Consider the following 12,694-nt stretch of genomic DNA (forward strand, 5'->3'; position numbering starts at 1 on the left):
GCTATGGTGAGTGCTGTGAATTGTGCAAGACTGTTGAATCACAGATCTGTACTTCTGAAACAAATAATGCAACATATGTTAAGAAAAAAAAAAAGAAGACAGCAGGAGGGGAAGAATGAAGGGGAGTAAGTCGGACGGGGAGACGAACCATGAGAGATGATGGACTCTGAAAAACAAACTGAGGGTTCTAGAGGGGAGGGGGGTGGGGGGATGAGTTAGCCTGGTGATGGGTATTAAAGAGGGCACATTCTGCGTGGAGCACTGGGTGTTATGCACAAACAATGAATCATGGAACACTACATCAAAAACTAATGATGTAATATATGGTGATTAACATAACAATAAAAAATTTAAAAAAATATTTTGTCTTAAGTCACCTGAAGCAATGAGTTAAAAGCTTAAAGAAACTTTCACAGAGCACAGTGTATGATTAGCACCTGTAGAGAAATGGGTAAAATGATGGCAAGGGAAATCTGAAATAACCCTTAAGGCCAGCACACACGAAGAGAATAGGTCAGGACACTGTATTGGTTCATCCTGTATCAGTGATTTATACACATATCTACCCAGTCTCTCCATGCATTATTGAGGACAAAAACCTCTTTATTTGCAGGACAATGTCTGTTATTAAACATAAGCAGTCCATCTTCAGCACCAGCTTACCCACACTAAATTACTATTCTTCCCTATAGACTATTACAGATAGTGGGACTGAATCTATCACTCTAATCTGCAGTTTTACACCTCAACTTCATATTTGGGTCTATAGAGTCTGATACTGAAAATCAGAATTTTCCTTAGCTATCCACAACCAAAATTAGGAGATGATGATGAAAAAACAACAGGCAACAGGCCCTGCTATGATCTGGTGACAAAGCACTTCATTCAGGACTCAAGAGACCTTGGTTTTCATCCTAGTTTTCTCATTTTAAGTGTGTCCTTACTATAGAAAGTTGTGCAGGCACCTGGGTGGCTCAGTCAGTTAAGCGTCTGCCTTCGGCTCAGGTCATGATCCCAGGGTCCTGGGATCGAGCCCCACATCAGGCTCCCTGCTCGGCGGGAAGCCTGCTTCTCCCTCTCCCACTCCCCCTGCTTGTGTTCCCTCTCTCGCTGTGTCTCTCTGTCAAATAAATAAAATCTTGAAGAAAAAAAAAAAAGCTGTGCTCTGGCCTAAAATGATATAGATTTCAATTTCTAAGAAATATCACCACTGAAAATAACATATAACTTCTCATTCCTTCTTCTATATCTTAGTATTTTACTTTTTTCTTTAAGTTGTTTTTTTTTTTTTAAGTAATCTGTATGCGCAACGTGGAGCTCGAACTCACAACCCTGAGATTAAGAGTCACGTGCTCCATGACTAAGCCAGCCAGGTGCCCCATCTCAGTATTTTAAGGTCAACTATCAAAACAAATTTTTATCTTTTAAAGATCCACTACACATATGAGATTGTAGATAAATTTTTTCTCGATGTTCATAATGATTATTGCGGAAACATAACAATATTAAACTTAAAAAAAAAACAAACTAAAATCCCCCCATTTGGAGACAGTATAACTTTGGGAGTAATGGAAATGTTCTGTACCCCCAATTTAGCAATAGTTACACAGGTGTATACATTTATCAAAACTCATCAACCAAAACACTTAAAATGGAAGCATTTTATTGTACTTAAAATATAACTCAATAATGTTAATTTTTTTAAATTCCTCTTTAAACCTTTTAGCCTAACCGCCTCAACTCCTATTACTTCCACCTCCACTCCACCTGAGTTATTGTCTCCTCATTCATTCATTCGTGCATGCATTCAACAAAAGTTTTGAAGCAATGTGTTAGGTACTGGAGATACAGGTGTGAACAAGAAACAGCTCATGCTCTCAAGGAGTTTCTTGTTTAGAAGGAAAGACAGGCAGCAAACAGGCAATGCTCAGGACAGCCTGAGACATGCTGCATACAACAGGAGTATGAAAAGGGTGCTCTAGGAATGCAAAGATGCTCATCTAACTTGGCTCTACCATCACAAAACCTGATGTACCTCCATGTTCTCAAACTCCAAAATCCCTTGCTGACCATAATGTTCAGGTCTTCCGTTTATGTCAACATCATAACTTTTAATAACTCAAATCCCATCAATTCCCCACAGAATTCCTGTTTTGGCTTTTCCTACACCCCCCACCTTCAGCCTGGACCCCAATGTTAGGTACTATCCTAATATGCCCCCTCATTTCCCATCTTCCTCCACAACTCCCTCTCCCAATCACTACCAATCTTGTTAAAATAAATCACTAATGTTGATTCTCAGTTATTCATTAAGAGTATGTAAATGTCGGCTATTTCAAACGCATACTGGGACATATCAGTGGACAAGTCAGACATGATCCTTGTCTTCACAGAGCTTGCATTCTGGTGGGAGAGACAGATATTTAAATAATAAAGACAACATAGTAATTACAGATTGTAATAAGTGCAGTAAAGGAAATAAACAGGGTGCTTACACACAGAAGGATAAGAAGAACCCATCTTTTAGACTGGGTAAGTATCAAGAAAAAGCAGAGGAAAAACACTCTTGGAAAAAAGAACAGCAAGCAAAGGCACAGGCCCTAGAGCAAGATAGATCTTGTGCTTGTTTTAGAAACTAACAGGCCAGTGTAGCTAACACTAAATGAGGAGAAATAACAGGAAATGAGGGGGAGACATAGGAGCCAGATCATGCAGGATCTTGAAAGACCTGTAATGAGTTTAGATTTTATTCCAAGTAAAATGGGAAGCCACTGAAGGATTTAGGCAGGAGGCTGACATGATCTGAATTAGTCTTAAAAAGATTACTCAGGTTGATCTGTGGAAAATAAACTGGAAGAGGGCAGAAATGGAAGCAAAGAGAACCAGTTAAGAGGCCACTCCAGTTGCCTAGGCAACAGATGGTGGCTAGGACTAGAGAGGTGGAGTGGAGACAGAGAGAGTTGTTTGTGTTCGAGAGCTATTACGGAAGTGCCATGAGACAGGGATAACAAAATTCTTGATCAGCCTCCCTTCTTTCCCCTCTCCAAACCTGGTCCTTTCTCTCAGAATATGACCAACCATGGCCATGAATGCTTAAGCCAAAAACTGAGGATCCAGATGTGATTTGTTTCTTCCCTTTTATCCTCATGCCTAATCCATTAGCAAATTTTTTTGCTTCTACCATACCTCCAAAATCTCTCTCAAATCTATCCACTTCTCTTTATCTCCAGTGATGTCTCTCTAGTACAAACCACCATCAGCTAAGGCTTAGGTTATAGCAGTAGCTTCCTAATTGCTCCCCCTGTTTGAAACATTTATCAGACATCCAAGTGGCTATGTCAAGTAGGCAAGTAGTTGAATTTGTGACTCTGGAGTTCAGAGGTGAGATGACCTAGAGATATGAATTTGGGAACTGAAAGCATACCAATGGTATTTAAAGCCAAAGAACCGGATGAAATCACATAGGCAGAGGGGGTAGACAGGAAAGAGCAAAGACCTTAGTACCAAGCCAGGAGACACCTTCTGAGATTGACTTAGGAAAGAAAATCCAGTCAAAGTAGACAGAAGGCAGAAGTTCTGTCAAACCACCCCATATACTCTCTGAATTCCCAGTTTTTCTCAGTCCTTATCTTCTGGACCCAATAAACCACCCTCTCTCTTAGAAACTAGACCCTATGGCACCGTACTACTCTCCCCTCCTACTTGCTTGGCTGCTCCCTTTCTAGGTCCTTCTCTGGTTCTTCCTCCATCTTCTATCCCTGAAATTCAATCATTCCTGTCCCTAGTCCTTCTCCCTCTCTTCTTTCCCTCTCCCTGTGTGTCTGAACCTGTGTGTATGTGCTCATGCATGCATGCGCGCGCACACACACACACACACACACACACACACACACACACACATACTTTTCTCCTCAAAGATCTTCTTCATTTCCACAATCTCAACTGTCAACTCTGTATTGAGAATTTCCAAATGTCTAGTTAAGTCTTACTCAAAGTGTGGCTCACAGACCAGGACCTCAGAATCAGCTGGGCATGCTTGTGAAAATTCTCCACCCCAGACCTACAAAATCAACTCCTCTAATGATTCTTAAGCAATGACTTTTATAAATGTCCAATAATTCATATCTATTATTTCACCTTAATTGCATGTTAGGTGATATTAGGAATTTGAGAGCCTTCATGCTTTTGATAGCAGTATGACAGAGAAATGACCTGGGGTTTAAGAAGAAAGTATGATTTAAGGATAACAGAAAGTATAACCAAGGACAAGGCTCTAATGGAGTTGGTGAGATTTCTAAAACCTTGTAACTGTCCTATATTTATTATTTTTGTTTTCCCTACCTCCCAAGTGCTTTAAAATACAAATCATTCAAATGTTAAAGAGTCTCTGAGCTTATTTTACTTAACAGCAAATAAGTAGTAAACTGGAAAGCCAGTATCTTACTCCACTGTCAGAATAAAATTGAAGACAGTAGCTTTAAAAAGAAAAGGAAAGTAAAGAGATACCTGGAATCCCTAAGTAGATAGAGCGATCCAAGCCAAAAAAATGATCATGAGGCCTGTCACAGTTCTTCTTCCACTTACATCACCCTATCTTGTATTAAAGTTCTTTGAGCACTTGTCTTATCTGTGTCACTAAACTGTGAGTTCCCTCAGGCGATTACACTTCTCTTGACATCTACCCATTACTTTGCAAAACCTACAGCCTTGCCCCAAGAAATCCAATATTTCTTGAATTAAAGAGTTTGCAACCTAATTCTACCTTGATTTCTGTACCATTATCTCCAATTAAAAATAAGTGGAGTCTAGATTGATGAGGTTTTACTGTACCACCTGGAAGGAATTAATATATCAAACCTTTAAATAAACACTAGCCATCTTTGGCAATACAAAATTACAATAACACTTCTATCCACACAATTTCTGTACTGCTTCTAAGATGTAGAATGCACAAGCTACCATTAAGATGTTTCAGGTGCTTCTCAATTTTCCCTACCTTCTCATTTCAAATAGATGCTTCCTCCTTCAATACTGGCAGTGAAGTGAGGCTGCTACTGTTTGAGCTAGAAGATGGTTGCACACACTGCTATAGTTGGCCAAATCCTTATTCCAATTCCCTCCCTACCTGGTTTCTATCTCCCAGCCAGTCTCCCCAGTTCCTGGGGTGGATTCTTAATTCTGGAGCTCACTTTATTCTCTCATAAAACAATGCTGAAGTGTTTGCATGATTAAAATAGTCTAAAAATGCTTTTATTGAAACTACAAACCAAAAAACTTCAGAAAGAGGTGTAATCCCACATTTTTTTATAGGCAGCAATAAAGACAAAGTGATAAGACGTAATATTATGCAGAAATCGATATTTGAATATTTCCTGTATATCTCCCCACTAGATGCCCAGAGACATCCAGAACATTCCCCAATATTGCCCCCTAGCTCTTATCCTCCTCATCTGCTTTCTCCCTGTGGCCAGACTATAGACTCAAATTTGCTCACTGTCTCTGCCTTCCCATTCTTTCAAAATACAAGGGCAAAGTATAGACTGCGATATTAATTAATGGTACTGCTCTGATTCGAAATGTCTGGAAGTTTCTTCACCCTTAATAAGAATAAGACGACGGGTTTCTCCATCGAGGGGTTAGGCTTGGGGTTCTCAAGACACTAGAACGAGGGACTACAATTCCTACACCCAGTATCTTGACGAGTTGACAGTGGCAGTATTCCCTGCCATTATCAGGCCCCACCCAGCTAGCTATGCAATATAACATTAGGTGCAGCGTCCTGGATTCCTGTCATTAAGAGGGGTTGGCACTGCGTCTATCGGAAAATGGCTTTTCCTCTAATCCCGCCTCAGCCCCCACACCAGACCATCTAATAACATCACCAGTTCTTTCTACTTAATGTTAGAGACATGCTTGAACTCGTCACGACTAATAAATGACAAAGTCATTATATTCCGTAGACTTGGTCGGCAGGAATGTGGGTAATGACTAACTTTTATTCGATGGCTTCCTTCCAGATCAATCCATAAGACTCCCCCTCCCCAGAGCCGCGAAAAGGGGTGAAGCCCGACATCCTCCAGAGCGCGGTAGGGAGGGACTTGGGGGGGACAAAAGGAACTTGCCTACAAGGACTTACAGATGCCAGGAGCTGAGGGGTCTGAGGCAACTCGGTACTGACTTCCATCCTCTCCGCACCCCCGGCCTCCTCGTCCGCCATCTTGAGGGAAACTGACACCCGCAGTTCCAGACCCCCGGCCGGAGACCAGAGGAAACCTGTGGCCGGTCCAAGAAACGAGGGGCGACACTTTTACGACGGCCCCTGAAGTCGGGTTTGACGCAGAATCGAGGAGCGGCTTCCGGTCCCCTTCCCGGAAGCAAGCGTCACGGCGGGTACGGCTGGAGGTTTTTCTTCCCCTAATTTTTTAGTTGTAGTCCCCAGTGCTTGAATGGTTGTGCATCTGGTTTCGTTGCTGCGAACTGTTGCATCTGCGAGGTAAAAAGTAAATTCAGCGTCCATTTTGAAAAGAGGAAGTCTGTCAGGGGTTGAGTACCTATTCTGCGTCTCGTTCAGGCCAGGTTTTGGTCAGGGGGTGTTTGTCGCCCTACGTACCCGCAGTGGTTCCCCAGAACCCACAGAATGAAAAAATACTCAAAGCTATTCCATGTTTAGGAATGTAGCCCTTGGACACTTGCACCTGCGCACGAGAAAGCTCGGGCCCCGGCCACTTTGAGGAGATCTGGTGAATATTAAAATTGAAACCTTGTAGTCATGCATCGGTCGAGGGAAGACAAAATAAACATGGTCATGCTCATTATGGAACACCATGCGTTGGTGTCGAAAAGAACAGGGTAGACCCCTGTGGAAAGATAAAGATGAATTAAGTGTGTGCGTGGGTGGGGGGAACCCCAAGTTGCCGCAGACTATGTATTTGCGCTTATATGCGTTAAAATGCGAAGGAAGAAGCCTGAAAGGGAAAAAAAACTAATAATAGCTCTCAGGATAGGAGGAAGTTGGTCAAGAGCTACTTTAGATTTATCTGTATTGTTTTAAATTTTAAGTTGTTTACAAACCAGTAATTTAATAGTATGTTTTTAACAAAGGGGAAAATAACGATAAATCTAACGCGCTTGAAGGAATTAAAGGTTAGCTATTTGGGAAAAGATTAAGTCATATCTTTACCTCAAAGTATACATATCAAAATAATTCTTAATGAATTGAAGAGTTAACTACTAAAAAAAAGAAAAAGTAAATATTTGTATAATATTGGGATGGAGGAGCCTTTTTTAAATTTATTTTTTATTTTTTGGAGGAGGCTTTTTAAAGCATGACACCAAAGGCAGAAAATATAAAAAGACTGATAGGTAATTTGTTTTAAAGATTTTATTTATTTGACTGACAGACAGTGAGCCCAAGTAGGCAGAGTGGCAGGCAGAGGGAGAGGGAGAAGCAGGCTCTCCGCTGAGCAGTGAGCCTGACGTGGGGCTCCATCCGAAGACCCCAGGATCATGACTTGAGCCGAAGGCAGACGCTTAGCCGACTGCGCCACCCAGGCGCCCCAAGACTGATAGGTAATTTAATCACAATTTAAAACATACAAAAATAAACTATACAAAGTTAAAAAGTAAACAAAAATTGGGAAGAAATGACTGCAACATTCATGACAGACCAACGGATAAAATCCCAAAGACAACTATATCAATAGAAAAATGGACAAAATACATAAATATGCAACTCAATAATTTTTATAAACATGAAAAAATCTAACTAATAAGCAAATAAATGCAAATTAAAATGAGATTCCATTTCTTGCCTGTAAATTGGTCAGTTTTTGTTTTTCCTTAAAAATAACCACCATCGGGGCGCCTGGGTGGCTCAGTCGTTAAGCTTCTGCCTTCTGCTCAGGCCATGATCCCAGAGTCCTGGGGTCCAGCCCCGCGTCGGGCTCTCAGCTCAGTGAGAAGCCTGCTTCTCCCACTCCCACTCCCCCTGCTTGTGTTCCCTCTCTCTGTGTCAAAGAAATAAAATCTTTAAAAAAATAATAATAACCACCATCAGGGGGCCTCGGTGGCTCAGTGGGTTGAGAGTCTGTCTGCCTTTGGCTCAGGTCGCGATCCGGGGGTCCTCAGACGGAGCCCCGCTGGCTTATCCCTCTCACCCTCCCCTCTCTCGTACACAATCTCTCTCTCAAATAAATAAAATCTTTTAAAAAAATATAACCACCATGTTGGTAAGCGGGAAGGATACTCATTGTTATATAAAATACACGTGTACATTAGTAAACCTATAGGAAGGCAATATTCGGAAGCCAGTTTTTCTTAAATGCTTTTTTTTGGCCCATTTATTCCATTTTTAACGCTGTATTCTTTTTTTTTAAGGTTTTTTAAATTTTAATATGTTTTTAAATGTTTTATTTATTTATTCATGAGAGTCAGAGAGAGGCAGAGGCAGAGGGAGAAGCAGGCTCCCCGCCTAGCAGGGAGCCCGATGCGGGACTCGATGCGGGACTTGATCCCAGGACCCCGGGATCATGACCAGAGCCGAAGGCAGACGCTTAACCATCTGACCCACCCAGGTGCCCCTTAACGCTGTATTCTAAAGATATAATTCAGGATGCAAATGAAGTTTAAACTACATCATTACTGGTGATGGAGATAAATTAGAAATGACTCAAATGCCCTCAATAAAGGACATTGGCTAAATAAACTGTGGTCACTCATATAATGTAATTTTCTACAGCCACTAAATATGTTGTAGAACATTGATTCTCAAAGAGTGGTCTACAGACTGAGTTCCCCAAATTTAGGAAGTTTGTGAGGTGAAAACTTTTGTGGTAATAAAAAAGTTATGTGCTTTTTTTTTTTAATCATGTGGTATTTGTACTAACTGAAGCAGAAGTAATGATGGGTGAAACTGCTGCCCCCTTAGCACAAAATAAAAACAGTGGCACCAAATTCAACAAGTCACCAAAGCGATCCAGAAGTCATTTCTTGACCACCATGCTCTTGCAGTTAAAAGAAAAAAAAAGAATTTAAAGCATGTTTCCCAGTGTCCTTGATGAAGCAGTAAAAATATTATTAAATCTTAACCTGAGTCTTTTAAATATTCTGTATGATGATGGGGCACCTGGGTGGCTCAGTTGGTTAAGCAGCCGCCTTCATCTCAGGTCATGATCCCAGGGTCCTGGGATCAAACCCCACGTCGGGCTCACTGCTCAGCGGAGAGCCTGCTTCTCCCTCTCCCTCTGCCTGCTGCTCTGCCTACTTGTGTTCTCTCTCTCTCTCCCTGGCTAATAAATAAAATCTTGGGGGGGAAAAAAAAAGCAACAACTGTTGTGGCTCTGGCTTCCTGGTCCATGGCAGTTCCTTGGGTTTCTGCTTTTCTTCTAAGCCTGTCCCTAGCTTCTTGCAGAATCTTTGAGTCTCTGATAAGCTTTCAATAGATGTGCTTTTTCTTAAGATAGTTAAAGGTGGTTTTTATTATCTGAAGCTGTTATTTTCCTACCTATTAAATTATTATTAATAATCTATAATGCTGCCTTATGTTACAGGCCTAATTTTTTCATGGCCTAATTTAATTCCTCCTCTAATTTCTTAGTTCCTTGAGTGTAGGAGCCAAGACACATACTTAGAAATGTCAGCTACTATGTTAAAGACTTTAGATGCATTTTAAAATACTTTTTTTTTAAGATTTTATTTATTTATTTATGAGAGAGAGAGAGAGGCAGAGGGAGAAGCAGGCTCCCAAGGAGCAGGGAGCCCGATGCGGGACTCGATCCCAGGACCCCGGGATCATGACCTGAACCGAAGGCAGACGCTTACCCATCTGAGCCACCCAGGCACCCTTTTAGATGCATTTTAGAGTATAACTCTGAAAACAATCCTATGTTGTCGTTCCTATTTATCGATATTGCATAGACAAGGAAATTATAGCTTAAACAAGTGAGATTGTTCAGATCCACAATTACTAAGTGACAAAACCTGGATTCAAGACCTAGGTCTGTCTGGCTTCAAAATGTGTGTCTTTAACCATTTCACTGTCCTACCTCTAATAAAAAATTTTTTTTGAGTCGCTTTTACCACTTTATATGTTGTAATATAAATGTTTATTAAATAAACAAAAATATCAGGTATCTGGCACACATTTAACATCCTGGTATGCTTATATTAGACTTTTTATAGGACATGAACCAGACAAAATAGATATAAACTAATGAATTATCATTGCTCTTTTCTGATCTAGACCAAGGTGTGGCTTGACCTACTTTAGAACAGAATTATGAATTTCTTTGATTCTTCTGCAAATACATATTTCTTTTTAAATTAGCATCAGCTCACAATAACTTTTGTGAGTAAGTTGCAAGGTCATTTTTCAGGTGTCATTTTACTGTTTGAAGTATCATCAACAGCTAATATACATTAATTAGTTTTCTCAAAGCCCCAGAATGACACAATTAGGACAGCCATACTCAGAACTATGTTTTCCTTAGACTCCTCATTTATGGATTGTGCTGGAGGTTTTTAACCCTGGTTACACATTAGGATCACCTGAGAACTTCTTAAAAATTCCAATACCAGGGGTGCCTGGGTGGCTCAGTTGGTTAAGCGACTGCCTTCGGCTCAGGTCATGATCCTGGAGTCCTGGGATCGAGTCCCAGGATCGAGTCCCTGGATTGAGTCCTGCATCAGGCTCCCTGCTCAGTGGGGAGTCTGCTTCTCCCTCTGACCCTCCCCCCTCTCATGTGCTCTCTCTTTCTCTCTCTTATTCTCTCTCTCTCAAATAAATAAATAAAATCTTTAAAAAAAATTCCAATACCAGGTCTCACTCTAGTGATTTTGATTTAATTAGGAGTAAGACCTGAATATCCATTTAAAAAAATACTCCCAAATGTTTTTAATGAGCAATCAGAGTTGAGAAATCCTCAGTGATTCTATTTTAATAGACTTCTTTCTCTGGGATATTTTCTTATGTGGATGATAGTAGTGCCTACATGATTCCACCTGTCTGGTACAAATCCTTCATATTCCTCATCCAGATTAGGGAAGAGCAATCTTCCCATCTGGTCTCCCTATTTCCACTCTCTTGCTCATATCCATCATTTATTTTCCTGCCAGAATTATTTGTAAATATAAATCTGGTCATGTGACTCTCTTACCTAAATAAATTAGATGACTGCCCTATAGCATAAAACTTAACTCTTAAACATGGCATTCAAAGCCCTTCTCAATCTGGTTTGGAACACTTTTTCCTAGTCTAATCTCCCTTGCCACCCCTCACCTTAAACTATCCACACCATATTTCACATATATCCCATTCAGTCTCATACTTCTGTGGTTTTGCATAGGTTAGTCCTTTGGCCTAGAATGCCCCCTCCCCGACAACAGCACCTCTTTCTATAAAGGGATTTCTGCTTGTGTATGTATGTATGTATGTTTTATTTTAAAGATTTTATTTTATTTATTTTTTAAAGATTTTATCTATTTATTTGATAGAGAGACACAGCAAGAGAGGGAACACAGCAGGGGGAGTGGGAGAGGGAGAAGCAGGCTTCCCGCGGAGCAGGGAGCCCGATGTGGCGCTCGATCCCAGGACCCCGGGATCAAGACCTGAGCCGAAGGCAGACACTTAACAACTAAGCCACCCAAGCGCCCCTCTGCTTATTTTTTAGAGTTCAGTTTATTTATGACTTCCTCTGAGAAGTTTTCTGATTCTCTCATTTTCCAATGTGCAAAATTGTTCCCTCTGCAATTTCATTGCACTTTAAATGAAAGAATAAGAGGAAACTGGGATAGGGTGCCTGGGTGGCTCAGTTGGTTAAGCGACTGCCTTCAGCTCAGGTCATGATCCTGGAGTCTTGCGATCGAGTCCCACATCGGGCTCCCTGCTCGGCAGGGAGTCTGCTTCTCCCTCTGACCCTCTTCCCTCTCGTGCTCTCTCTCTCTCTCATTCTCTCTCTCTCAAATAAATAAATAAAATCTTTAAAAAAAAAAAGAGGAAACTGGGATATAATCTTGCTAAAGTTGCAAAAATAACTTGACACCTTTTACAAAAAGAAACCTTCAGTCCAACCTAGATGCTTAAGATATATATATATATATACATATATATTAGTTATTCTTTTATTTACATGTATGGCAATTCTTAGCCTTTTATTTGTCTAATTCATTGAGTTACTGGATTATCTCAATTGGCCTGGCATGTTCTTTGTCAAGAAATATTTCCTGTTTAACATTAAAGACTGTTTTTCATTTTGCATAATCTTTGGTCTGTTGGAAATGTAGCTATTGGGAAGCCCTTGAACATGGTTTTTAAATGGCAGCAACTTGAATATAAAAATTAAGCATGTTCAGAGATAATCCACTGTACCCTCTGCAAATTTGAAAAGGCATTTACAGTATGGTGAATGTTTATTGGTTAGATTAATGATTGTTTGTTTTGCGGTATTTCAGTGGAAAAGTTAACCCAGACCCTTCAGACAGGAGGATACTTACTATTACATGATTAGTCTAGAAAACAAAACAATATAAAGCCAAACTGAATTTTGTACTTACTAAAGGAAATATAAATTTTAAAGAAGAAGCAAACAAAAAAGAAAAAAATTATAGAATGGTGCCACTGTCCTCATCTTATGACTGCAGTCTACTTTAGCTATTTATAAGTTGCTGTTTCCAAGAGTGCTAGTTTCTTTTTTTTTTC

The 12,694-nt window shown here is 40.4% G+C and overlaps 1 protein-coding gene across 1 annotated transcript in view; it reads right to left on the bottom strand.

Moving 5' to 3' along the window:
- The window catches only part of UBR1 (ubiquitin protein ligase E3 component n-recognin 1), a 133,201-nt gene extending 126,868 nt beyond the window's left edge, over nucleotides 1–6,333 (bottom strand). Inside the window, exon 1 of the mRNA XM_073876909.1 lies at nucleotides 6,137–6,333. Within this exon, the coding sequence (XP_073733010.1) occupies nucleotides 6,137–6,217 (81 nt within the window). The 5' untranslated portion in view covers nucleotides 6,218–6,333. The remainder of the gene's footprint in view (nucleotides 1–6,136) is intronic.
- Between the last annotated feature and the right edge of the window lie 6,361 nt (nucleotides 6,334–12,694).

Source organism: Callorhinus ursinus, unplaced genomic scaffold, assembly GCF_003265705.2.
Source record: "Callorhinus ursinus isolate GAN/ISIS: 27379988/994484 unplaced genomic scaffold, GSC_fseal_2.0 scaffold25, whole genome shotgun sequence".
Classification (NCBI taxonomy): domain Eukaryota; kingdom Metazoa; phylum Chordata; class Mammalia; order Carnivora; family Otariidae; genus Callorhinus; species Callorhinus ursinus.